Here is a 26,778-nt window from a genome sequence, read left to right as displayed (position 1 = left end):
TTATATATGATACTTGGAGGAAAATACAGCACAAAGATGGTAAATATTTTAAGATAATTACAAGAAGGTAAATGCAGTACAAAGATCATAAATATTTAAACATGATTACAAGGAGGAAAATCCAGCACAAAGATGAAATATTTAAATGTGATTGCAAGGAAAATACAGTGCAAAGATGGTAAATATTTAAACATGATTACAAGGAGGAAAATATACTACAAAGATGGTAAATATTTAAATTTGATTACCTGGAGGAAAATCTAGTACAAAGATGGTAAATATTTAAATCTGATTACAAGAAGGAAAATCCAGCACAAAGCTGCTAAATATTTAAATATGATTACAAGAAGGAAAATCCAATGCAAAGATTATTAATATATAAATATGATTTCAATAAGGAAAATCTTGCACAAGGATTGTAAATATTTAAATCTGATTACTTGGAGGAAAATCCAGTACAAAGATTGCAAATATTTCAACATAATTACAAGAAGGAAAATCCAGCACAAAGATTATAAATATTTAAATATGATGACTTGTCAGAAAATCCAGTACAAAGCTGGTAAATATTTAACTATGATTACAGGAAGGAAAATCCAGCACAGAAATTATAAATATATAAATGTGATGACTTGTCAGAAAATCCAGTACAAAGCTGGTAAATATTTAACTATGATTACAAGAAGGAAAATCCAATGCAAAGATTGTAAATATGATTTCAAGAAGGAAAATCTTGCACAAAGATTGTAAATATTTAAATATGATTCCATGAAGAAAAATCCAGTACAAAGATTGTAAGTATTTCAATATAATTACAAGAAGGAAAATCCAGCACAAAGAGAGGAAATATTTAAATGTTTCAATATGATTACAAGAAGGAAAATCCAGTCCAAAGATGGTATATATGGAAATATGATTAGTCGGAAAATCCAGTAAAAAGATGGTAAATATATAAATATGATTTTACAAGAAGAAATTTTCAGCACAAAGATTACAAATATTTTAATATGATTACAAGCAGGAAAATCCAGTACAAAGATAGTATACATTTAAATATAATTACAAGGAGGAAAATCGAGCACAAAAAAATGGTAAATATTTAAATATGATTACTAAAAGGAAAATCGAGCACATAGGAGGTAAATATTTAAATATGATTACAAGGAAAATCCAGTAAAAAGGTTATCAATATTTAAATATGATTATGAGAAGGAAGATCCAGCACAAAGATAGTAGATTTTGAAATATGATTGCAACTAGGAAAATCCAGTGCAAAGATTATAAGTGTTTAAAAATGATTACAGGAAGGAAAATCCAGTACAAAGATTATAAATATTTAAATGTGATTACAAGAAGGAAAATCCAGCACAAAGATAGTAAATATTTTAAATGATTACAAAAAGAAAATGCAGTACAAACATAGTGAATATTTAAATACAATTACTAGATGGAAAATCCAGCACAAAGAAAGTAAATATTTAAATATGATTCCAAGAAGGAAAATCCAGTTCAAATATAAATATTTAAATATGATTACATGAAAGAAAATCCAGCACAAAAATGGTACATAAATATTTAAATATGATTACTGGGAGGAAAATCCATTACAAAGATGGTAAATATTTAAATGTGATTACAAGGAAGAAATTCCAGTACAAAGGTGATAGAATTACAGATGAATAATTGGAGGAGAATCCAATACAAAGATGGCAAGGAAGAGATTTTCTCACAATTCCCTACTGAGAAAAAAATGGAGTTAGACGGGGTTTTAAAGAGGGAGACGAAAGAGTGATGTGAGCATGATGTGAACCGATTTTGACAGCGATAGTATTAAATGCTCAACTGTATGCTATTCATTCCTTGAAAAAAAAATTCCATTTCATTTCCCATCACACTGGAGATGGCCCACATAATCAAGCAACCAAGCAAATCATTGGCTAAAGTCCGTGAAGGTCTCCGTTGCTTTTTCTGGCGATTCTTTTTTTTTCTTTACGTGAGGGAAGGCTTTCCTGTTCTTAAGGGCTTTTTGATGAAAGACTGGGTTTTGGGGGATAATGTGGAAAATGCCTCCAACAAAAGGTGTGAGAACAGGTGTGATGTAAGACCTTTAAATTCGTGCCTGACTTGCGAAATTTACAACACATCTGAAATTCAAGGCTACATTCATTATCACTATGCCTCTCCATTTCCTGTTGGGTAACTTTATGGTCACATTTGCTCTTGGAAATTATGAAGCTCTGCCAATGACCCATTGTAATTGTTCTAATGAATAGACTACATGTTGGTCGCATTGTCTTTCCTCTTCAGATTTTAAAGGTTCAATCTCAAAAATCACACTTATTGTCCATATTGTATGTTGGATGCAAAGAAATACTTAAATATAATTCCCCCCCTTCCACTCACTGCCACCCTTTGCTCACGATGGGAATTTTTTAAATTCCTGGGTTTAACCTCCTTTACATTTGCTGACGCTTCATCTTCAATTTCCCCACACTTCTCTATCCTTGTGTGCCTTTCTTACTTTTTATGTCCACCCCCCCCCCCCTCCCCCAACCTCTCCCTCTGCCTCTCCATTGCATATGTATATCAAGATGTCCCTTAAAAATTGACGTTGACTCAGGACATTCTCAAGATCATCAGAAAATGGAGTTTAGACTTATTAAACTGTACTCTTTGTGTTTACCACGATGGAAATTTGCCTTGATAATTAAGTGTTTGGAGTACCTCAAAAAGCCTCTGACTCAGTGAAAACAAATGGAATAGTTGCAATTGGAAAAGAACAAGACGTCAACATTTGTCATGGCTGTTCATCTTCCATCAAACTTGACAGACATAGTGCTAAGATCAATATTAGGGAGTTAGACAGGGAGGTACAAAACAGGCCAAATCAACCATTGAGAGACACATTGCCTCAAAGGTTTTAATTTTGCAACAAGAACAAAACAAACCTTTTTGACCTTAGACCATCGTACAGATATCCCAAAGTTACACCTGATTGGACATTTATTGGGAATGCTTAATATTTTTCAAAAGACTGACATAAGCAGTAAATAATCTCACCAAGCAATTTTAGCAACTGCCACTTCTCTCTGAAATTCTAAATGAACCTTCCGTTGATTCAAAATTGCTATCGTCTGTCACAAAAATGTCCGACAGCAAACTCATCCTGAGAACTTCACAACCCCAACTTTTATCATCATAATCATCCTTCTGCTGTCACAAGTGTACTGCAGTCAGTCACACCCTGCTTGCTCCATTCTTTTCTGTATCATCCCACAGCACTCACATCCTATTCTCTGCACTCTCATATTCTACCTGTCATCTCACCTGTCAGCTTTCTTGTTACCCTCTGTTACTTTGACTTTCCATAGCCTTCCCCATTTCTCATCCCCTGAATCCATCACATTAAACCAGATTCATGGAAAAAATGGAAATAAAACACTGATGTAAAATAAACCGGGTAAGATAAACAATTAAGATTCCATTTTAGAGTTAGTACAATAATTGCATTTATGGGCTGCTCGGATACCCAACATACAGTAATTGCTTATTCTCTCGGAGCTGTCTGGCTCGGGTTTTATTCCCGACCCGGCTATAAACTGTTACCCTGGTGTTTTGCAGGCAGGGCGAGGAATCAATATGTGCGTCCTTCATTGAAAGGATGATTACTCCAAGGACACACCCACCAGCACCGGTTGTTGGTGGTCATTAAATATCCCTTGGTATCTTTCACGAAGAGTAGGTGAGTTATCACCGGACCCCTGAATAAATTACTAATTCCTTCCCAAACCTACTTCCGTCGAAAGTTGGTTGGAGACATGGACCAGGAACCTTTCCCAACCGTCTGCACAAAAAGGTGGGAATAATTGGGGCCATCAAAGGAGCAGTAGTAGTGCTAGTAGTAGTTATTGTTGGATTAGACAATTATTGTGTTTGCTTTTCTTAGCTCCAATTTGTAAACGATTAGTGTACCAATGATCCATTGATAACAAAGCTGATCTTGGTTATTGACATGAGGAACAAAGCGATATAAATCCATGTTCAAGACCGTTCATCTGCTTGTAGTTACAATAAATTGAATTGATTCAAATGGTGCACATTATATGTGAGTTGCCTTTTTCAGTCATGAAAGAAAGACATTTTAAAGTTGCTTGAATAGTATAACTTGATAACGTATTGAAATATATTATTACTTTACGTTTTGAACATTATTTACGGTTTGAAGGAGTCTTAAGGGAAATTGTTATCTTTTTTATAGAAAATAATGTGATTAATAACTGGTAGTATTATCTCTCTTTATACGACGCCATCAAGTCATGTGTGAAAGGTCCACTATAAAATTTTGAATACTGATACATGACAATGTTCAAATCCAGACAATGCACCAGTCCGACTGAAAAAGACTCTTCACCTGCTGAGCCATACATTTCTGTCATTTTATAGAAACATACAACGTAGAATTACCCGTGCGTCTTTCTTGTCGCTTGGCCAATCCCTCCTTTAGCCAATTTTCAGCTGCGTATGGAAAAAAAAAGAGAGTGCCGATGTAAGATAGACAGCCATGACACAAAGGCCAGAGATGAATAAATGTGTGTGGAGCGAGAGAAGACGTTATGAGGATTTTTATCATTGGGCCTTTTCACTCAGGGAGTTGATTTATCTCTCGACTGAGTCAAGTGTTTCATAACACTCAATGAATCCAGGTGGCTAGCAAAACCAATATCGCTCAGGCTGCCATGACTGACGGGCTGCACAGATAGCGGGATAAATGGCGTGCGCAACACATCGGGGCGGAGACCAAGGACATCATGAGAGCCTTTGGGGCTCCATTTTATTCCCATATCCAAAGCAGTTTCTTTCCGACCTTCTTATCGACAATGCCAGAGTCGGCTGTGTATCAGAGAGCCCGAACCAAGTGACCCTCGCAAATGTATGATGTCCATTGGCAGCTTGAGCATGAGATTTGTTTTTATTTTTAATCCTGTGAGCAACAAGAACAGAGCATGAGAATTTCAACATTAGACCCGAAAAAAGACAAGATGGCCGGCCCCGCTTTATCCCAAAGAACAGTGTACACATAAGGACTCATCTGAAATGGCTGACATGAGCTGAATCAAAATAAAGAGCAATTACTGCACCGTAATCCCACGAAGGAAGCCAGACATAACAATACACACACACACACACACACACATATGTATATATATATATATATATATATATATATATATATATATATATATCTTCTTCTTCTTCTTTCGGCTGCTCCCGTTAGGGGTCGCCACAGCAGATCATCCGTATGATCCGCATAGTGATTTGGCACATGTTTTACACCGGATGCCCTTCCTGACGCAACCCTGGTCGCCTCTTACGACACAGGGATATGGTACACCTATTTTAACCAGGGTATACACCAGCCCAGTATACTGGTACTCATTTCGCCGACCTCGGCAGGATGACAGGCTGAGTCAACCCCCTGATGTATTAATTCAGTGGCCCAATGGGTCTTGAACTCAGGACCTTTTGGGATCCCAAGCCGCTGCCCTAACCACTGCGCCAACACCAGGATTATATATATATACACACACACACACACACACAAATATAAACACACACACATACTCATTTTACCTTCTTACTTTATCAATAACAACTTAACTGCACATTTCCCCTGATTTTGTTTCCAACATTTAAACTTTGAACAAATCAAACACCAATTCCCTGCATTGCAAGGGATCTTTACCGTCCAGATGATTGCACATGGGACAGTGGGCTGAATGGTATTTCAGAAAGGAAACCGAGCTTTCACCGAGATCTGAAAGACCCCGAAGACCCAAAAGTCACTGAAGACGCAAAAGACTCTGAAGACCCTTTGGACCCCTTAGACCTCAACACCATTTAGACCTCTGAGACTCTTTGGACAGATGAGACAGCTTCGACCCTTGACTTGGACTTGACCACTTGGACCTTTTTATATTCAGACCAAGACCACATTTTGACCATAGAAGACAAATAATTTTTTTATAAATACAATGTCAACAATATAATATCACCAATATTACAAATATATTTGTACAAAAGAAATGTTTGTATTATGATTGGTGTAAATCATGACAACACAGCGAATCTGTGACATCAATCTGTGCAATGACGTGTCGAGAGAGGTGAGCGTCGTGAGCGGATGCACACCAGTACTGTATGTGTATATTCCAATAGTAACTCCTGGCTGTCGTGGTGACCTTCAGCATCAGCATTGTGAGCATCAAAAATCTTCTTCTCTGAAGTGGCTGAACAGATCGAAGCGAAACTTTATACATATGGCTGCCTGTCCATGAGGAACAAAAGGTTCACACATATGATATCATAGGTCACATGGTTTGGCAGCCATATTTCATTTACCCTGAAACCTATAAAAAAAATACACCACTCAAAAGAAGTCCTGGTGACAGTCTGCAATCTCTGATTGCTGTTTTTCTTGTTTTAAAGATAGGCCACAGACTTCCTGGTCATCATTGAAGTGGAAATGAGTTATTCTCGAGGATAACTGATTTGGCAATAGCCTGGGGTTGGCTTCGTCGTTCGGGCGGCTGGTTTGAGATTTTCGGGTCCTTAGTTTGAGCACTGTTAGCTGCTGAATTAACACCATGTGGGGTTGACTTAGCCCGTCATCCTTCCGAGGTCGGTGAAATGAGTACCAGTTCCAGTATACTGGTATAGGGGCACATCATTCGCGGCATAGTTGTGCCCCAACAAAATGATAGCAACCCGGCAGCCAAGCTGCCATATGCAAGAAGAAGACTGATTTGGCAAAACCGAAATGTAATTCGTGTGTGTGAGATATAGTTTATGTGCAGATTTTAAAAAATCTTTAATACAGTACTTAATCACGATAACATAAGTGGACAGAAATGTGGTCCAATCGACCTGACTCAATGCAATGCCATAAGCAAGGGGTCTGGTAATAGCTCAAAGCCTCAAGTGCCCATTTGCTTGTGTTTGTTTTGTTGTTCAGACTCAGATATTGAATGGAGCACCAAAAGCCATCATTTTAAATGGAATTAAAATTTGTTTCTTCGACTGCTTGTGGTGATAAATTGCGCGAAGACCTCGTGGCTCACGGTGCGGACCTTTCGGGTTCGCAGTTCCTAAATGCTCCTGGGGGAAGCACGGGGATCACTGGCCTCTGTGAATCGAACCCCTCTTGGTGCACCTGGCTCGGTGATGCATGCCATGATATCGGTTACATCACCTGGCGGTAAATTGCGAACAAGACTTGCACGCTGGTTTCGGTCAACCTGTCTGCTCAGGTCGCTCCCGGCAGAACCCTTTGATTCGTCGCCACACACGTTGGCGGATGAATGGTTGCAAATGTCCCCCAGAGCACGTCATCCGTATTTTCCTTGTTCCTTCCTCAGAAAGTCTGAGCACTGGGTCGTATGTCTGTCGTTTACCGGTCGCCAGCATTGAATTGGAACCCGTAGCACCCGGAGAGGGATGATGGGTGCAAAGAGGACAGTGCTACCATCTTCTTTATGAGGGTCTTCACAGTGATTCCCAAAGGAGCCCCTCATGTTTCAGCAGGGAAGCAGTTTCCATGAGACCCGATGGACGTGGGTGTCCATGCGCTCCAGAGTCAGTCTGGATCTTGCAGAAAACGACATGGTATTGTCCAAATCGATTTCATTCATTTTGTTTGCAGCCTGGGGCTGATGGATACATCATTGCTGGGAGCATGGCTGTCCCGCTGATTCAGTGCCCTTGTAGATTAGAGCAGGAATCTGTAATATGTTAATGGTGCGGGAGATAACTCTTCTATTCTTCGCGAAGACACCGTGGGAGCATTAACATCCACCAACTAATCCCAGCAGACAGGAAATCCAGTTTAACGTCCATCAGAAGGACGACACACAAATTGATGCCTCACCATGCCTGAGAAACAGCAGGATGATACTTTATAGCTGGGCTGAGATTCGAACCCAGGTGAGATAGCTCAGAGGTGAGTGCACATACCTCGAGGCCATCCTGCCCACCTATCGATCGATGTGGTTACATTTGAGTCCTGCACGAAGAAAGAACCTTTGTTTAGTTTCCATCCCGTTTCTTACAAATTAACTACCGTCGGTACTTGGTTTGTCGAGGTAACTTTAAAAGATCTTAATTGACAACAAAACAGTCTTTTTGATCCAGACACATTGAGCCCTTATAGACTCTGCACATGTTGGAGTCCAAACCATCAGGGGCCATTCAAAAATTACGGAACATATTTTTTGCCCAAATTTGACACCCTCACTCCCCTGTAACAGTCTGTGACGTTTCAGCAGACACCCTATAAAATAGTACATACGCTCAATGAAGACACCCCCTCCTTGAATTGGAATCCTTGTGACGTCGTCATAGGACTAATCAATCGCTTGGAATGATGCAATGCTTTCTCAATTTGTTCAATTGCTTTCATTTGCAAATGAGATTAAGTGTCTGTGCAAAAAGCAATGATGGAATTTAAATAAAGCGATTGATTTGATTTCATCATTTAATGTGTTGAATATGTGTTTTTAAATATTTGGATCTTTAAATAAAGGGCACCTGGAACAAAGTTGTCATTGATTGATTTACCTTTATGTAACGGCACAGGAAGCATCCCTCTCCCCTGGAACACTCCGTAACGCTTGGACATACAGCACCAACCCCCTCCCCCCATACATTACGTCATTTTTGAATGGCCCCTCTCACCTGAAAAGCACGTTTTTGTCTAATTGCTGTCTGTGCCATGAATGCACACACACACACACACACACACACACACACACACACACACACACACACACACACACACACACACACACACACACACACGATATGTAGTTATTTATTTAATAGTCTGTATATATATATATATATACAGACCAAAACAGGACACAAGACATGCACGCATGGAGGAGGGATCTCCAAAGAGGAAAAACTGGAAAATTAGAAGTACGGATTTGGGTGGGGTTAATGAGGGTAGAAAAGATCATGAATTTAGATTGGGGATGATCTAAGATGGTGGTGAACAGCTGTCTTGAAGACCTGGAGGGAATAATGACATTGAAGAGGATGTGGAAGTTGGTTCCACAGGCGGGAAAAATAAAAGAGGAACAAACTTAAACCACGAAAACAAAATATAATAGTGCAAACGAAAAAAAACGAATACACACACACACACACACACACACACACACACACACACACACACACACACACACACACACACACACACAAACACCTTGTCTCTGATTTGATTGATCTTACTTTTATTTAATCACTGGGTTTTTAATGTAAACATCTGTTGGCTCAGCCTTAGACTCCGAGGGATATTCTGTGATGGTCTTGGTCTTGTGATGGATTTTCTGTGATGGTCTTGGTCTTGTAATGGATTTTCTGTGATGGTCTTGGTCTTGTGATGGATTTTCCGTGATGGTCTTGGTCTTGTGATGGAGAATTATGCTCATCATCACGATGCCAGCGAGATAGTCACACTATTCGTGGTCTACACAAACCGGGTCATTGTGTGGTTTTCGAGATGGAATCGCCATGACATGCGTTTGACGAATGTTATGTTTGGCATGGAAAGTAGATTTCCTTATTATTTAATTATTCCATAAACTGGTCATTGTGTGCGTGCTGACCGCGTTTCGCTATACCCACCAACCCCCACCACCACCACCAGCTACATCTACTCCCGCCCACCACTTCGTCCTCGTCACACTATAAGGAGCTATCGGTGTTGGTTGCTGGCAGAAAGCGCCTCCCGCCGCTCCTACAGCTTAATTAGAAGAAGCTGAGACGGAGAGCGAGAGCTTAAGGAGCTGAGCAGGAGAGTCAGAGGAAGAGGAGCTGCGCAGGAGAGCGACAGGAGAAGGAGGACGAGAGGCGAAAGATTTTGAGCAGATGTTATCATGGGGTTCAGCATGAACATCGCGAAATACGAGAAACAGGTAAGAAGCTCGGACTGGTAGGGTTAGCCCGGACGGGTTAGCCGAGCCATCTCGGAAGGTGTTGCACCGAGGCTCTCCGGGACCGGTGTTTTGGGGTTGTTGCTGAAGATACGATAAACCAAGATGTTTGCATCGGAGCAAAAGTGCCTGGGGCCCTGATGACGTAAGCACGAAGCGCAAGGTTGCAATAGTGTGTGTCAATTCCCATTCTCAGTACACCCCCCCCCCCCCAGCAATCAGGTCAGTTTTAGCACATTTAGACCACAGAGCGAGATCTTCATGTCCAAGCGATTCGGATCGTCCAGGTCCTGCGAAGCACGACCACACGTCCTATTGATGTGACTCAAGACTCAGCGGATCCGTTCTATGGTGATGTCATTGGATCGCGAATGTGAAAATGTACGTCATCGCAAGGACAGAAAGCTAAATTGGGTGATCGTCATCTTAAAAATGTCATTTATTCACCCTTCAGAAATATTCCGTGCAGGTATGACTTGTGTATAAAGCTGAAGATAAATATCGGACGATGGTCGATCATGAATTCAATATCTGAAGATAAGGAGCAAAAAGAAGGAAATGTTACTCCTTTAATGGGTTAAAGCTCATTAAAGGAGAATGTATATAAATTATTCAATAAATCTGTTTTAAGAACATCCAGTGGGTTGACTGGTTGGTGTTTCTTTCAGAACCCTCCTGGGGAACCCGGGTTTGAACCCCATCTATATCTACTACAAGGTGGTACATCCACTCTCTGGGCACAAGGGCCCTTCTTGGCCCAATGGCTTGACGCAATGGAAAAACAAGAAAAAGACCAATCAGAGATTGCAGACCCTCATCAGGACTTGTTTTGTGTGGGGTATTTTGTGTGGTGTTTGTGTACTGGTGTGTTACATAATTAATAAGACGTAACAATAACTACCACTTTATAACTGCTGGCAGTGATGACCGGGCACCACGATGTCCCGCTTTGATGCGACCCCATTTTGATCGGACACTTGACCCTCACCCATGACATTTTTTATTAATCAGTTGAATTTAGCGTGGGATTAAAATTAAATTAAATTCAAATCAAATGGAAGACCAAATAGGTACATTCCTGCACTCGAGTAATCAGAAGGAACCCGAACATGCAGAAAGCAAATATTAAGTTATCAGGAGGAACCTGGATAAGATTCACATTTCAGCTGCTGCTCCTCTACCCTCAAATCCATCCAGGCACAGCCAAGTGAGCCGTAATGAAAAAAAAAATGAAAAAAAGAACCCAGATAAAAAAAATGAATAATTCTGACTGCCAGACCACATGTCTAATCAGGTTGAAATTTAGAACATGTATTCCCCATCACTACTAGATCATAATTTTGAAGTTTCACATCGATTCATTAAGCAGTTCAAGAGAAATAATTTTAAAATATTTTTCGCTCAATCCAATGTGGCTGCCAGACCATGTGACTTTTCAAATATTCATGAATACCATGGTATCCCCAAGGCTTGGGGAATATTTGTGTGAAGTTTCCCTTTGATCTGTCCAGCCTTTCTGGAGAAGAAGATTTTTGTTGGTTTTATGGTAAATACAATATGGCTGCCAAACCATGTGACCTATGATGTCATATGTGTGAACCTTTTGTTCCTCTTGAATAGATGGTCATATGTTTAAGGTTTCATCTCAATCTGTTCAGCCACTTCAGAGAAGACGATTATTGAAGGTTAAAAAAAAAAACAATATAGCTGCCGAATCACGTAACCAATGACGTCATTCATTTTTTCTGTGGATCATTTTATCCCGAGATGACTCTCAAAATTTTTCATACTGATCAGATGAAGCATTCTACACATGTGATTATGATGTCATAATGAAGGCAACTATGACATCATAAAAAAATCACACTCATTCCCCATGAGTACTTGCCCTGTGCTAAGTTTAATTTTCTTCCTTGTTGCGGTTTCAGAGATACAAAAGTCCAACGTTATTTCCGTTTTTTCAACATGGCTATCACACCACATCACCTATGACATCATCATTATCAATGAAACATTCTACTTGAGTAGTCGCTGCTATTATAAAAATTTCGTCTCAATCTGATAAGCAGTTGCGGAAAAAAAGAAAAAAGTTCTGTGCGGACAAACAAACAAACGGACCCAAATCAGGGCCGTCTTAACAGCATTGGAGGCCCTGGGCTAAGCAATGCACTAGGGCCCCTTCCCACCCACCCATGGGAATAAAAATGTAAACGGTCAATAAAATGAAGCCGACAGATTTATTGGTACTTTCAACAAAATCGATGTTTAAACATTAAAAAAAACATCCTGCAAAGTGAGGATTAATCAACACAACCTTTTGAACAATATAACATGTCTTGAAAAACACAAGCATTTCAACATATAAATGATAATTAATTGGTAGACCATACAGATGGAGATGGTACAGTATGAATTATTTATTATTAATCAACACAAACGTTTGTGAAATTTCTTTGCAGAGAATTGATTTATAATTCGTTTGAATTCAATCGTCTTCAGGATGTCATTTTCCATGCAAACATCAACACACAACCTCACACCAATTAGGCAGCAAGGGGCCCCTAGAATCATGGGGCCCCGAGGCAACTGACCAGTGTGCCCATGCCTTAAGACGGCCCAGACCCAAATGCAATACTCTCTCTTCTGGCGAGGGTAAAACTCAAATAACACCAATGAAAAATCCGAAAAAATGTAAAACAAAAATATTTGAAATATTAATGTTTTCATAAATATTTTGTGGAAAACCGAAGTCGGCAGCCCCTGAGTATACCCTGAAATTTTGGTGTTGATCAGCCCAAGTGTCTCGGAGTAGTTATCCGACATACAGACATAGTACGTGCAGACACAGCTCTGTTTACTTTCATCACCGAAGGTGGAAGGAGGTTATATGTTTTCACCCATCTGTACTGTGTGTTTGTCTGTGTGAACAGGATATCTCAAAAAGTTGTGGACCGATTCGGACGAAACTTGGGAGACATGATGGGTGTAATGAGGAAGAAATGATTTGATTTTGGTGAAGATCCAAATCCGGATCCAGATCAAAGAATTTTTTTAAGTGATTCTTTACCATTCAGAGGTCGGGCTAAAGTGATATATAACACGATATCTCAAAAAGTTATGGACGGATTTGGCAAAACTTAGTGAACAACTTGGGAGTGTGACAAGGAAGAATTGATTCGATTTTGGTGAATATCTGAAGCCAAATACGGATACGCATTTTTGTTAACATTGAAAGTGATTCTTCGCAATGGACAGATGGTATGGGGCCAAAAACAATTTCGCAAAGGATACTTCAAAAAGCTGTAGATGAGTGATGACAAAACTTGGTGGATGAGTTGGTAGGTGACAAGTACAAGCTGATTAAATTTTGCTTCAGATCCAAATCTATATCCGGCCTATTAGTAGGATACAAACGTAAAATGTTCATTCTGGCAAAGGTAGATGAGTGCCATTCTAGTTTATACATGAGATGTTTGTTCATGATCTATGACTGTCCTTGTAATTAATGTAAAAGTACACTCATATCTCCTAATGTACATGTAATTAATGTAAAAGTGCACTCATTTCTCCTAATGTCCATATAATTAATGCAATAGGAAATTAATATCTCCTAAGGTCCATGTAATTAATGTAAACGTACACGCATATCTTCTAATGTCCATCTAATTAATGTAAAAGTGCACTCATATCTCCTCATGTCCATGTAATTAAAGTAAACCTACACTCATATCTCCAAATGTCCATCTAATTAATGTAAACGTACACACATATCTTCTAATGTCCATCTAATTAATGCAAAATGCACTCATAATCTCCTAATATCCATGCAATTAATGTAAAAGTACACTAATATCTCCCAATGTCCACATAATTAATGTAAAAGTAAACTAATATCTCCTAATGTCCATGTAATTAATGTAAAAGTGCACTCATATCTCCTAATGTCCATGTAATTAATGTAAACGTGCACTCATATTTCTTAATGTCCATGTAATGAATGTAAACGTACACTCATATTTCCTAATGTCCATATAATTAATGTAAAAGTACACTCATATTTCCTAATGTCCATGTAATTAATGTAAAAGTACACTCATATTTCCTAATGTCCATGTAATTAATTTAAACGTACACTCATATTTCCAAATATCCATGTAATTAATGTAAGAGTACACTCATATCTCCAAATGTCCATGTAATTAATGTAAAAGTACACTCATAGTTCCTAATGTCCATGTAATTAATGTAAAAGTGCACTCATTTCTCCTCATGTCCATGTAATTAATTAAAAAGTGCACTCATATCTCCTAATATCCATGCAATTAATGTAAAAGTACACTAATATCTCCCAATGTCCACGTAATTAATGTAAAAGTACACTAATATCTCCAAATGTCCATGTAATTAATGTAAAAGTACACTCATATTTCCTAATGTCCATGTAATTAATGTAAACGTACACTCATATTTCCTAATGTCCATATAATTAATGTAAAAGTACACTCATATTTCCTAATGTCCATGTAATTAATGTAAAAGTGCACTCATATCTCCTAATGTCCATGTAATTAATGTAAACGTACACTCATATCTCCAAATGTCCATGTAATTAATGTAAAAGTACACTCATATCTCCTATTGTCCATGTAATTAATGAAAAAGTGCACTGGTATCTCCTAATTTCCATGTAATTAATGTAAATGTACACACATATCTCCAAATGTTCATGTAATTAATGTAAAAGTGCACTCATATCTCCTAATGTCAATGTAATTAATGTAAACGTACACTCATATCTCCAAATGTCCATGTAATTAATGTAAAAGTGCACTCATATCTCCTATGTCCATGTAATTTATGAAAAAGTGCACTGGTATCTCCTAATTTCCATGTAATTAATGTAAACATACACTCATATCTCCAAATGTCCATGTAATTAATGTAAAAGTACACTCATATTTCCTAATGTCCATGTAATTAATGTAAAAGTACACTGATATCTCCTAATGTCCATATCATCAATGTAAAAGTGCACTCATATCTCCTAATGTCCATGTAATTAATGAAAAAGTGCACTCATATCTCCTAATTTCCATGTAATGAATGTAAACGTGCACGCATATCTCCAAATGTCCATGTAATTAATGTAAATGTACACTCATATCTCCAAATATCCATGTAATTAATATAAAAGGACACTGATATCTCCGAATGTCCATGTAATTAATGCAAAAGTACACTCATATGTCCTTATGTCCTTGTAATTAATGTAAAAGTATACTCATATTTGCTAATGTCCATGTAATTAATGTAAGAGTACACTCATATTTCCGAATGTCCATGTAATAAATGTAAAAATACACTCATATCTCCTAATGTTCATGTAATTAATGTAAAAGTACACTCATATCTCCAAATGTCCATGTAATTCATGTAAAAGTACACTCATGTCTCCTAATGTCCAAGTAATTAATGAAAAAGTGCACTCGTATCTCCTAATGTCTATGTAATTAATGTAAATGTACACTCATATCTCCAAATATCCATGTAATTAATGTAAAAGTACACTCATATATCCAAATGTCCATGTAATTAATGTAAAAGTACACTCATATATCCAAATGTCCATGTAATTAATGTAAAAGTACACTCATATTTCCTAATGTCCATGTAATTAATGTAAATGTACACTCATATCTCCAAATGTCCATATAATTAATGTGAGAGTACACTCATATCTCCAAATGTCCATGTAATTAATGTAAAAGTGCACTCATAGTTCCTCATGTCCATGTAATTAATTAAAAAGTGCACTCATATCTCCTAATTTCCATGTAATCAATGTGAAAGTACACTCATATTTCCTAATGTCCATGTAATTAATGTAAATGTGCAGTCATATCTCCTAATGTCCATGTAATTCATGAAAAAGTGCACTCATATCTCCTAATTTTCATGTAATAAATGTTAAAGTACACTCATATCTCCGTATATCCATGTAATTAATGTAGAAGTATACTCATATCTCTGTATATCCATGTAAATAATGTAAAAGTACACTCATCTCTCCTAATGTCCTTGTAATTAATGTAAAAGTATACTCATATTTGCTAATGTCCATGTAATTAATGGAAGAGTACACTCATATTTCCTAATGTCCAAGTAATTAATCTAAACGTACACTCATGTCTGCTAATGTCTATGTAATTAATGTAAAGTACACTCATATCTCATAATGTCCATGTAATTAATGTAAAAGTACACTGATGTCTCATAATGTCCATGTAATTAATGTAAAAGTACACTCATATCTCATAATGTCCATGTATTTAACGTAAAAGTACACTTATATCTACTAATGTCTTTGTAATTAATGTAAAAGTACATTCATATCTACTAATGTCTTTGTAATTAATCTAAACATATACTCATATCTCCCAATGCCTATGTAATTCATGTAAAAGTACATTCATATCTACGAATGTCCTTTTAATTAATGTAAAAGTAAACTCATATTTACTAATGTCCATGTAATTAATGTAAAAGTACACTCATATCTACTCATCGAAAGGCTCCAAGGTCACCATTGGAGGTAAAAGTTCTGCTAAATGATGAAAAAGGCAAACAGAATGTATATTTGGCTCAAGTCACATCGATCAAGGGAGTGGCCATGCTGGAGGCACCTTCCAAAATAGTTGCCAAAGTTTGCTTTGGAAGAACCTTTTTCGTCCTGGAGTTATCTGATGGATTCCTTTACTGCTGCTTCCCCATTGCCTGGTGAGGGAGGCACCGTTTGATGGACTGATCCATCCAGGCTTGAGTGTTTGCACGAGGTAATTAAAAACCATAGGCCACATAATGAATGCAGGGTAATGTGCCTTCAGCGTACATCCCTCTCAGCATGCTCCTTTAATTACATCTGATGGCAATGTGTGTTTCCACTGCCAGGGATAACATTCCATTCCTGTAAGCACTCTGACCAGCTAAAAATGTACCTTGCAACCAAAGAACATACCTAGCAAGCAAAGAACATACCTGGCAAGCAAAGAACATACCTGGCAAGCAGAGAACATACCTGGCAAGCAAAGAACATACCTGGCAAGCAAAGAACATACCTAGCAACCAAAGAACATACCTAGCAACCAAAGAGCATACCTAGCAACCAAAGAACATACCTAGCAAGCAAAGAACATACCTGGCAAGCAAAGAACATACCTGGCAAGCAAAGAACATACCGAGCAAGCAAAGAACATACCTAGCAAGCAAAGAACATACCTGGCAAGCAAAGAACATACCTAGCAAGTGAAGAACATACCTGGCAAGCAAAGAACATACCTAGCAAGTGAAGAACATACCTGGCAAGCAAAGAACATACCTAGCAAGCGAAGAACATACCTGCCAAGCAAAGAACATACCTAGCAAGTGAAGAACATACCTGCCAAGCAAAGAACATACCTGGCAAGCAAAGAACATACCTAGCAAGCAAAGAACATACCTAGCAACCAAAGAACATACCTAGCAACCAAAGAGCATACCTAGCAACCAAAGAACATACCTAGCAAGCAAAGAACATACCTGGCAAGCAAAGAACATACCTGGCAAGCAAAGAACATACCAAGCAAGTGAAGAACATACCTGGCAAGCGAAGAACATACCTGGCAAGCAAAGAACATACCTGGCAAGCTAAGAATGTACCTGGCAAGCAAAGAACATACCTAGCAAGCAAAGAACATACCGAGCAAGTGAAGAACATAGCTGGCAAGCTAAGAATGTACCTGGCAAGCAAAGAACATATCTAGCAAGCGAAGAACATACCTGGCAAGCTAAGAATGTAGCTGGCAAGCAAAGAACATACCGAGCAAGCAAAGAACATACCGAGCAAGCAAAGAACATACCGAGCAAGCGAAGAACATACCGAGTAAGCAAAGAACATAGCTGGCAAGCTAAGAATGTACCTGGCAAGCAAAGAACATACTGAGCAATCGAAGAACATAGCTGGCAAGCTAAGAATGTACCTGGCAAGCAAAGAACATACTGAGCAATGGAAGAACATACCGAGCAAGCAAAGAACATACCTGGCAAGCTAAGAATGTACCTGGCAAGCAAAGAACATAGCTGGCAAGCTAAGAATGTACCTGGCAAGCAAAGAACATACCGAGCAAGCGAAGAACAAAGCTGGCAAGCAATGAATGTACCTGGCAAGCAAAGAACATACTGAGCAATGGAAGAACATACCGAGCAAGCAAAGAACATACCTGGCAAGCTAAGAATGTACCTGGCAAGCAAAGAACATACCGAGCAAGCTAAGAATGTAGCTGGCAAGCAAAGAACATACCTAGCAAGCGAAGAACATACCTGGCAAGCTAAGAATGTAGCTGGCAAGCAAAGAACATACCTGGCAAGCAAAGAATGTACCTGGCAAGCAAAGAACATACCGAGAAAGCGAAGAACATACCTGGCAAGCGAAGAATGTAGCTGGCAAGCAAAGATCATACCGAGCAAGCAAAGAACATACCGAGCAAGCAAAGAACATACCGAGCAAGCGAAGAACATACCGAGTAAGCAAAGAACATACCAAGCAAGCAAATAACATACCGAGCAAGCAAAGAACATACCCAGCAAGCAAAGAACATACTGAGCAAGCGAAGAACATAGCTGGCAAGCTAAGAATGTACCTGGCAAGCAAAGAACATACCGAGCAAGCGAAGAACATATTGGCAAGCTAAGAATGTACCTGGCAAGCAAAGAACATACCGAGCAAGCTAAGAATGTACCTGGCAAGCAAAGAACATACTGAGAAATCAAAGAACATACTGGCAAGCTCAGAATGCACCTCAAAATATAAGAACTTATCTATCAATTTAAGAATATACCTGGCAAGCCAGGAATGTACCTGTTAAACTTTGAATATACCGAACAAGCTAATAACATACCTGGAAAATAAAAAACACACAAGGCAAGCTTAGAACTTACATTGCAAGTTAATAATTTAAGTAAGCTAGCCTAGGTAATTTAAGTAACCTAGCCTAATTTAAGTAACCTAGTAAGCTAGCAATATACCTGGCAAGCTAGCAATGTAGCTGGCAAGTTGGAAGTATACTTGCTCAGTTAAATATGTACCTGGCAGGGTATGCTTCATCCTGCAGCCCACACATCCCATGTAAAACTATATGATCCGGTCCTATCAGCGTTCATCCACCTCACCCCCCAACCCCCCAACCCCCAACCCCTTTACCCCCTCCATCAATCCCAATCAGTTCACCACACCTATACCTCTTCCTTTTTTAATCATATCGTCCCTCTTTCCAATATTAAACGTTCAGGCATTGTATTTTGAGCTGGTCTTCTCCAATGCTTCCATGGCATGATTCATTTCGATCAGCCTCTGTTTATTGGGTATTGATTGCTTCCCTTTGCACAATCACCTGAGTCGCAGACACAACACGGCCATTGTCGACCAGTAGGTTTTCCTGTATGGCATTCCCATCCAAGCACAGCTCATGATTCTCATGTTACGTTCAAATGCCATTTACTCTGTCGAGTTGTTCATTGTCTCTTAATGTCTTTGTAATTCATGCCAAAGTACACCGATGTCTCAGAATGTCCTTGTCCTGTAGAACTTACATTGTAAGTAAGTACACATGATCTTCCAGGTGAGCCTTCAACGGTGGAGGAAAAAAAGGTGTGCTGCAAGAGAGGTGATCCTTATGTTTATGGCTTAATATAAAGATAAATAAACTTTAAAAATAACGAAACATCTTTCTACTTCGTTTCACAAGTTTTAACTGGATTTCCACATAAAAAAAAAATTTGCATCAGTTGCGACTTCTTTCTCTGACTGTACCTTGTCTCGCTTCTCTGGCCAGTGTTAAGCTAGTGTGGAAAGCTTCACCTGTGATGGTGAGTGAGTGTGGAATACTTCAGTTGTGTTTTCCACTCATGGCCGATTAACAACATTTGAATATAATGGTGAAATCTATGTCATTAATGGGTTTATCTCCATGGAAACCGTGTATGAACATGATGGTGAAATCCATCCATTCCATCAGGATCACACTCTGTGCAGAGCATCAGTGCTGCCAAAGTAGTCTCCTGGGCTAGTGGGCACAATCCTGGACACGCCACCACTCCAACACAGGATACTCGAATGACTCAATCATCCCAGCAAGGTGGAACTCATTTTGCCGACCTCGGAAGGATGACAAGCTGAGTCAACCCCACCTGGTATTAATTCAACGACTCCCAGGATTCGACCTCAGGACCCGAGGATCCGAAGCCTGCCACCCGAACCATTTAGCCAACACCAGGCACAATGGCGAAATACATGTCGTTAACAGGTTTATCTCCATGGAAACCGTGTTTTTGGATTCTTCTCCTCCATCTATTTTAATTTTTGGCGATTGTGTAGCAAGAATGCAGAAATTTGATTGGATTATGTTCGTGTGATGTGCTGCCACAGGCCCGAAGGAGTGTGAGCCACGAAGCGAAAACATGGGAATGGTTACTCGTTGGAATGTCGGTCCGAGTACAGTGGATAAGCTCTCACATTTTAACAAATTGTGCATTTTATGAGAAAATCAAGACATTTCTTGCATAGTTAGGTCATACCATAATGCTTATTTTCGGATGTGGAGGGAAGTCAGATTTGACCTCTGAGGGGACAGTGAGAGGTCAAATCCAAGATGGCCGCTGTCCTGATAAATACCTTTCTGGAAAGCTTCAAATCCATGTGAGTGCGTGTGAATCTTTTTCACCCTCCGCACTGTTGCTTCGAATACATCTTGGAACATTCATGTTCTTTGTACGAGCGGATGAGCCTGTTATTTTGTCTGCTTTGCAGGTGAGAAGGACATCACAGTACCACCTCCCGAAAAGCTTGAAGGATATCTAGCACGTGTCACGCACACACACACACACACACACACACACACACACACACACACACACACACACATATATGATCAGCCACCAAAGGTGAAGGAGGTTATGTTTTGACCCCTTTCTGTTTGTTTGTTTGTTTGTTTGTTACTTGCTAAATCGAAGATTTTACAAGTATATTGGTGAGTCCATTTTGTTTTTCTGTCTGTTTGTCTGTCCGTTTGTCCGTTTGTCACCTACAGGTCACAATTTTATACTGATCTTCACAAAACTTCAGCAGGTGATAGAGGTTGTCGTAAGGAAGAAGCATCTTGTTTTTGAGTTCAAAAGATCAAAAGGTCAACAAGTTAGGTGATATTTCTGAAATCTTCAATTTTCATCCGATTGACTTGAAATTTGAAGAGGTTTTATATTTCAGGTCAATAAATTCAACCAGCCAATTATTTTGGAGGTCCACGTCTGCCAAAAGGTCAACATGGGCCGAATTTCTAAAATTGTCAATTTTCATCCGATTCCTAATGGTTGGGGTGGTGGGCTTGGGATCGTAGGATCCTGAGTTCAAATCCCACTTGGCTGTTGAATTAATACCAGGTGGGGTTGACTCTGCCTGTCATCCTTCCGAGGTCGGCAAAATGAGTGCCAGCATGCTGGTATACTGTGTCGGAGTGGCGACCCGCCCAGGATGTCCAATAGCCAAGGAGACTGCTGTGGCAGCACCCACGCTCTGCACAGAGTATGAATGGATATCTCAAAAAGTTGTGGACGGATTTGGACGAAATTTGCTGGAGAGGTTGGGTGTGTGACACGGATGAACTTTTTAGATTTTGCTGAAGATCCGAATCTGGTTGTGATGACTTTTAAAGAAATTTTTCACCATTGCAAGATAGGTCCAAAAACGACATCTAGCAGGATATCTCAAAAATTTATGGATGGATTCGAACAAACTTTGGTGGATGAGTTGGTTCGGTGACAAGAACAAGCGGATTAAATTTCAGTTCAGGTGCGAATCCAGATCGAGCCTGTCATCAGTGGCATACAAAACATAAACTAATCAGCCTGGCGAAGGTATGCGCTCTACCGAGTGCCCTTCTCTTTAGAAATGATTTCATGTAACTTTAAATTCAGTGTTGCAAACCAGTTTCACATGTGTTTACAAGCATGTCCACCGTGGAATATTTCAACGTATTCTGATTGTTCTGCTGATACAGAACAATCGGAAGCAGATTCAACGCCGTCCTTTCCAGGCAAATACAATCTTGCGGTAATTGCACGGTGGAACAAACATAATTAATCCACGCAGTTATCTCAGCAACTCTTGTATGGATCGTTAGCCGGTTCAGTTGTCCCGTGCAAACCTTGCGCCCCTTTCAGATCGCTTGCCATCGGCGACATCGGAGAAATTTGCTGAAAGCATTCCAGAGCCGAGTCGTGTAAGAACTCGACCAAGGCGGTTTAGAGCGATACCTGTCTGTCTCGAAGTACATACCTGATGTATTTCACGTGATTCAAGATATAGATCCAGTAAGGTCTAGGGTGATGCAGGCAAATGGATGGCTTGCCGCATTTGTGACAAGTAAAAGTTCTTGCATGGCTGTGCTGTCACTGTTTGATTGATCACAGCAGTGGAATAGATGTTGTAAATCACCACACCGTCGTGAGGTTCAGGGGCACCTGTCGAGGCTTGGGATATTTTGTGCGATCGGTGTTTTGAGAACTTGCACCTGAGTGATATGTTAGAAATGGTCGTTTGAGGTTGGAGTGCACGTAAGTTCCCCCTTTTTTTTCTTCTATGTTTGCAGTTAAGCTTATCCTTTATGACATCAAACCGATTGTTCAATTGTTCACTGTGAAGGATGCATCTGATGGATGCCATTTCCATGGTCGTATTCTGTATAAGGAAGCTCATGCACAACTTGAACTGTACTCGGTGAAGCGCATACCTCCATGAGGCTGAACAGTTTACATTTTGTATCCCACTCAAAGGCTCGATCTGAATCCGGACCTGAAACAAAATCGATTTGGCTTGTTCTTGTCTCCTAACAATCTCAGACACCAAGTTTTGTCAGAACTCATCCACAACTTTTTGAAATATCATTCTGTATATCATTTCGGCCCCGTCTCTCAATGGTGAAAAATTACTTCGAAAATTCTTGGATCCGTATCTGGATTTTCACCAAAATCCAATCAATCCGTCCTTGTGATACGCCCAACCTGTCCAGCAAGTTTTGTCCGAATCCGTGCATAACTTTTTTTTTTTAGATATCCTGCTCACAAACAAACAAACAAACAAGCATGGGTGAATACATAACCCACATCTACCTTCAGGGGTGGAGGTAAAAATAACACATTTGTCTTGTCCTAAATAAGTCACCAAACTTAATCTCATCTTCTTATGATATAAATACCTTCTTTTCAATGATCCCTGATTACGCCAAACGATTTCGACCCATTAATTAAACAACAAACTCATTTTCACGTATCTATATTAGTCCACCATGATGTGTGCAGAGGTGTGCTGGCAGGATTGCCTAGAGGTACACACACACACACACCTCGAAGCTCTCTAGTCGGGGTTGGAATTCCGACCTTGGTAAAAAAAACCTGTCATTCATCAAAGTGTGTGCCGTCCCTCGGATGGACATTAAGCCGAGTGTTCTGCCTGCTCCATTACAGGGTAGACTCTTGTCTATTTCGATAGTTATTTGCTGGATGGTAATCCTGAATAGTCTGAACAGATATGTCGATATCAGCAGTAGCTGCCTGTTTTTCAATAACAAGCCGACTGTAAGTCTGCCTTCTCTCATGGACAAGTTCAGTCCATCTCGACTGTAACTATCCGATCCGTCTAAACCCCGGTGCAGGGAGTCCTCTGCCAAAGCGGTTGCTCTCAATAAGCTTGCTTACTCAAAATCGAAGGTGAACCTGACCGAGGCAAACCTGAGGTCATTTCACAAAGTGTTTGGATGAAGAGTCAAATGAAAAAAGATTTTGAAATTGCAAAAATCTAATTGGAATTGAAAGAGGAACAAAAGCTGGACTTGTGCCCACCGATAAGGGTTCGTACCGGTAATGAAAGTAATGTCAAAATGGACAGAATCTCTGGCTTCGTTTTCTGATCAACATCATCCTGTTATTGAAACTTCAGACTCAGCTGTCCTGTATCATCAATAAATTTCTATTTCTTTTCCCATGAGTAACAAGGACATCTGGTAACGTTGGATGGTTAGATCATTGGTGATTTTGCTTTTACCAACAATATTTGCATCCTTATCAATTATCATCAAGGAAGTTGTTTAAGGGATCAAGTAGAGTATGTAAAAATGGCTGAATTTTTTTTTCAGATTTTACCTCGTCATACTCAATTGAAGCAATTAATTAACATCACTATTCATCTTGCCTGGTGTGCGCTAAATGGTAAGGGTGGCAGGCTTGGGATCCTAGGGTGTTGAGGTCAAATCCTGCATGGCTGTTGAATTAATACAAGGTGGGGTTGACTCAGCCTGTCATCCTTCCGAGGTCGGCAAAATGAGTGCCAGCTTGCTGGGATGATTGAGCCATTCGAGTATCCTGCATCGGAGTGGTGACCCATCCAGGATTGTCCCCAAATAGCCCAGGAGACTGCTTCGGCAGCACCGACGCTCTGTACAGAATATGGTCTCAATCGATGGATGGATGGATGGAACACCCATCTGGTCATTTTTATTACAATTCAATCCAACATGAACTATAAAGTTAAGATGAACTATAATGAGATTGACATCATGACATTTTAATTTGAGCATGACCTTTACCACGATGAATAGAGGCAATTGTGATTGATTTTTGAATTTTTAAATTGTTTTTTAAAGACTTTGAGCGTGATCCGAAGAATGGTGCTCACCGAAACCGAGCGGGCAGTGGACATGTAGCATCGTGACAAGATTCCTCATTATACAGCAACCCATCCACATTGCGAGCAGCCTCGTCATGTTCACCACTCTGTACTGTTTGACAAACCAATGAAAAATGCAATGACCTCCATTTGAAAAATGAATAGTGAGCAAAATTGATTGGTAAATGTTTATTACCTACTCCACCGAAGGTGAAGGAGGTGATGTTTTCACCCCCTTTCTGTCTGTTGGTCTGTTTGTTACTTGGGAAATCTAAAGATTTCGGAAGTATATTGATGACTTCCGTCCTCTGTTTGTGTGTGTGTGTGTGTGTGTGTGTGTGTGTGTGTGTGTGTGTGTGTGTGTGTGTGTGTGTGTGTGTGTGTGTGTGTGTGTGTGTGTGTGTTTGTGTGTTTGTTTGTAGGCACGATAACTCGAGAACGGAAGAAGCTTCCAATGTCAAATTACACCACGTGATTCAGGAGCATGATGGCTAGTGCTGATTAGATTTTGGTCAAAATCGGTCAAAGGTCAAAGTGAGGTCAAACATCCAAAAATTAGATTTTTGATGGTTTGGTACAGAATCATCGAAGAAACTTCTGGTTTGCGTCGCTACCTTCTCCAGAGACAGCTTTTATTAGACACGGTCAGAGGTCAAGTTGACTATTTCGTAAGTACCAGTCTCTGACTGCTTCTTTGTTTGTCTGTTTGTTTGTTTGTTTGAGTGCAGGATATCTCAAAAAGTTGAAGATGGATCCGGATGAAATTTTGTGGACAGGTTGGGAGTGTGACAATGATGAACTCCTTAGATTCTGGTGAAGATCTGGATCCGGATCCGACTACTCGAATTTTTTGAGTGATTCTTTACCGTTGAGAATTCGGATGAAACCGATATACAGCACGATATCTCAAAAAGTTGCGAACGGATTCGGATGAAACTTGGTGGACATTTTAGGTGTGTAACAAGGACGAATTGATTCAATTTTGGTGAAGATCCGGATCCGGATCTGGATATGATAATTATTGAATTTTTAAAATGATTCTTCACCATTGAGAGTTCTTGTATGTTTGTTTGTGAACAGTATTACGGAAAAAACTCCTGGACGGATTTCGATGAAACTTGGTGGGTGGATTAGGTATGCTCCAAGGATCATGGCATTCGATTTTGGACTTGGTCCAAAAAAAAAATAGGAAATTTTGCAACTTTTTTTCAAAAAAATTTCGACTTTATTTGAAAAATATTTGATTTTTTTTTATTTTTTTTTTTTGCATTTCTACATGTTTTAAGTGATTTCCAACCCCCAAAAAAAATTGTTCGAGAAAAAAAAACAAATTTAGCAACTTTTTTTTTCAAAAAAAATTTCGATTCTTTTTTTGGGCATTTCTACATGCGAGTCGATCTAGTTTAGTTTATTCAATCGTGGTTCAGTAGAGTCTGATGAACAATGAATAGGATATCAGGTTCACATAAGTGACCCAGCAGTATTGGCGGCGGAGGTTGTGCACTCTACCGAGTGCTCCCCGTCTAGTTTAAAAATGTAATGGGCCTGATATGTTCTCGTGGATCAGGCATTGTGTGGTGGAGGTATGCGCTCAACTGAGTGTCCTAGTTCTCATAGTTATTTGCTTGATGGTAATTCTGAATAGTGTGAACAGATATGTTGATATCAGCAGTAGCTATTTCTTTTTCAATAACAAGCCTACTGTAAGTCTGCTTTCTCTCATGTACAAGTTCAGTCCATGTCATCTGTAACTATCCTATCTATCAAAAGGCTGGTGTTGGCTTAGTGGTCAGGGTGGTGGTTTGAGATCGTAGGGTCCTGAGTTCAAGCCCCGTTGGGCCGCTGAATTAATACACCAGAAGGTTGACTCAGCCTGTCATCCTTCAGAGGTCGGCAAAATGAGTACTAGTGTACTGGTAAGGGGACACTGCATCAGTGGCAGAGCTGCGTCTCAACCAAGATGCAACCAGCAGCCACAGGCTGCACTCGAGAGAGAGAGAGAGAGAGAGAGAGAGAGAGAGAGAGAGAGAGAGAGAG

At 39.6% G+C, this 26,778-nt stretch overlaps 1 protein-coding gene across 2 annotated transcripts in view; it reads left to right on the top strand.

The window, feature by feature from the left end:
• Window positions 1–9,758: 9,758 nt before the first annotated feature.
• The window catches only part of SCHIP1 (schwannomin interacting protein 1), a 196,437-nt gene continuing 179,417 nt past the window's right edge, over window positions 9,759–26,778 (top strand). Inside the window, exon 1 of one of the 2 annotated variants that reach the window (XM_085854188.1) lies at window positions 9,759–9,974. In XM_085854188.1, coding sequence (XP_085710314.1) covers window positions 9,936–9,974 — 39 coding nt within the window. In that variant the 5' untranslated portion in view covers window positions 9,759–9,935. The remainder of the gene's footprint in view (window positions 9,975–26,778) is intronic. The other variant, XM_085854192.1, reaches the window with a different exon arrangement.

This window comes from Eptatretus burgeri, chromosome 14 (assembly GCF_056783735.1).
Source record: "Eptatretus burgeri isolate ZD-2024b chromosome 14, Ebu_testis_v1, whole genome shotgun sequence".
NCBI lineage: Eukaryota > Metazoa > Chordata > Myxini > Myxiniformes > Myxinidae > Eptatretus > Eptatretus burgeri.
The sequence above is the reverse complement of the archived record's forward strand: the minus strand, read 5'-3'. Positions and strand labels throughout refer to the sequence as shown.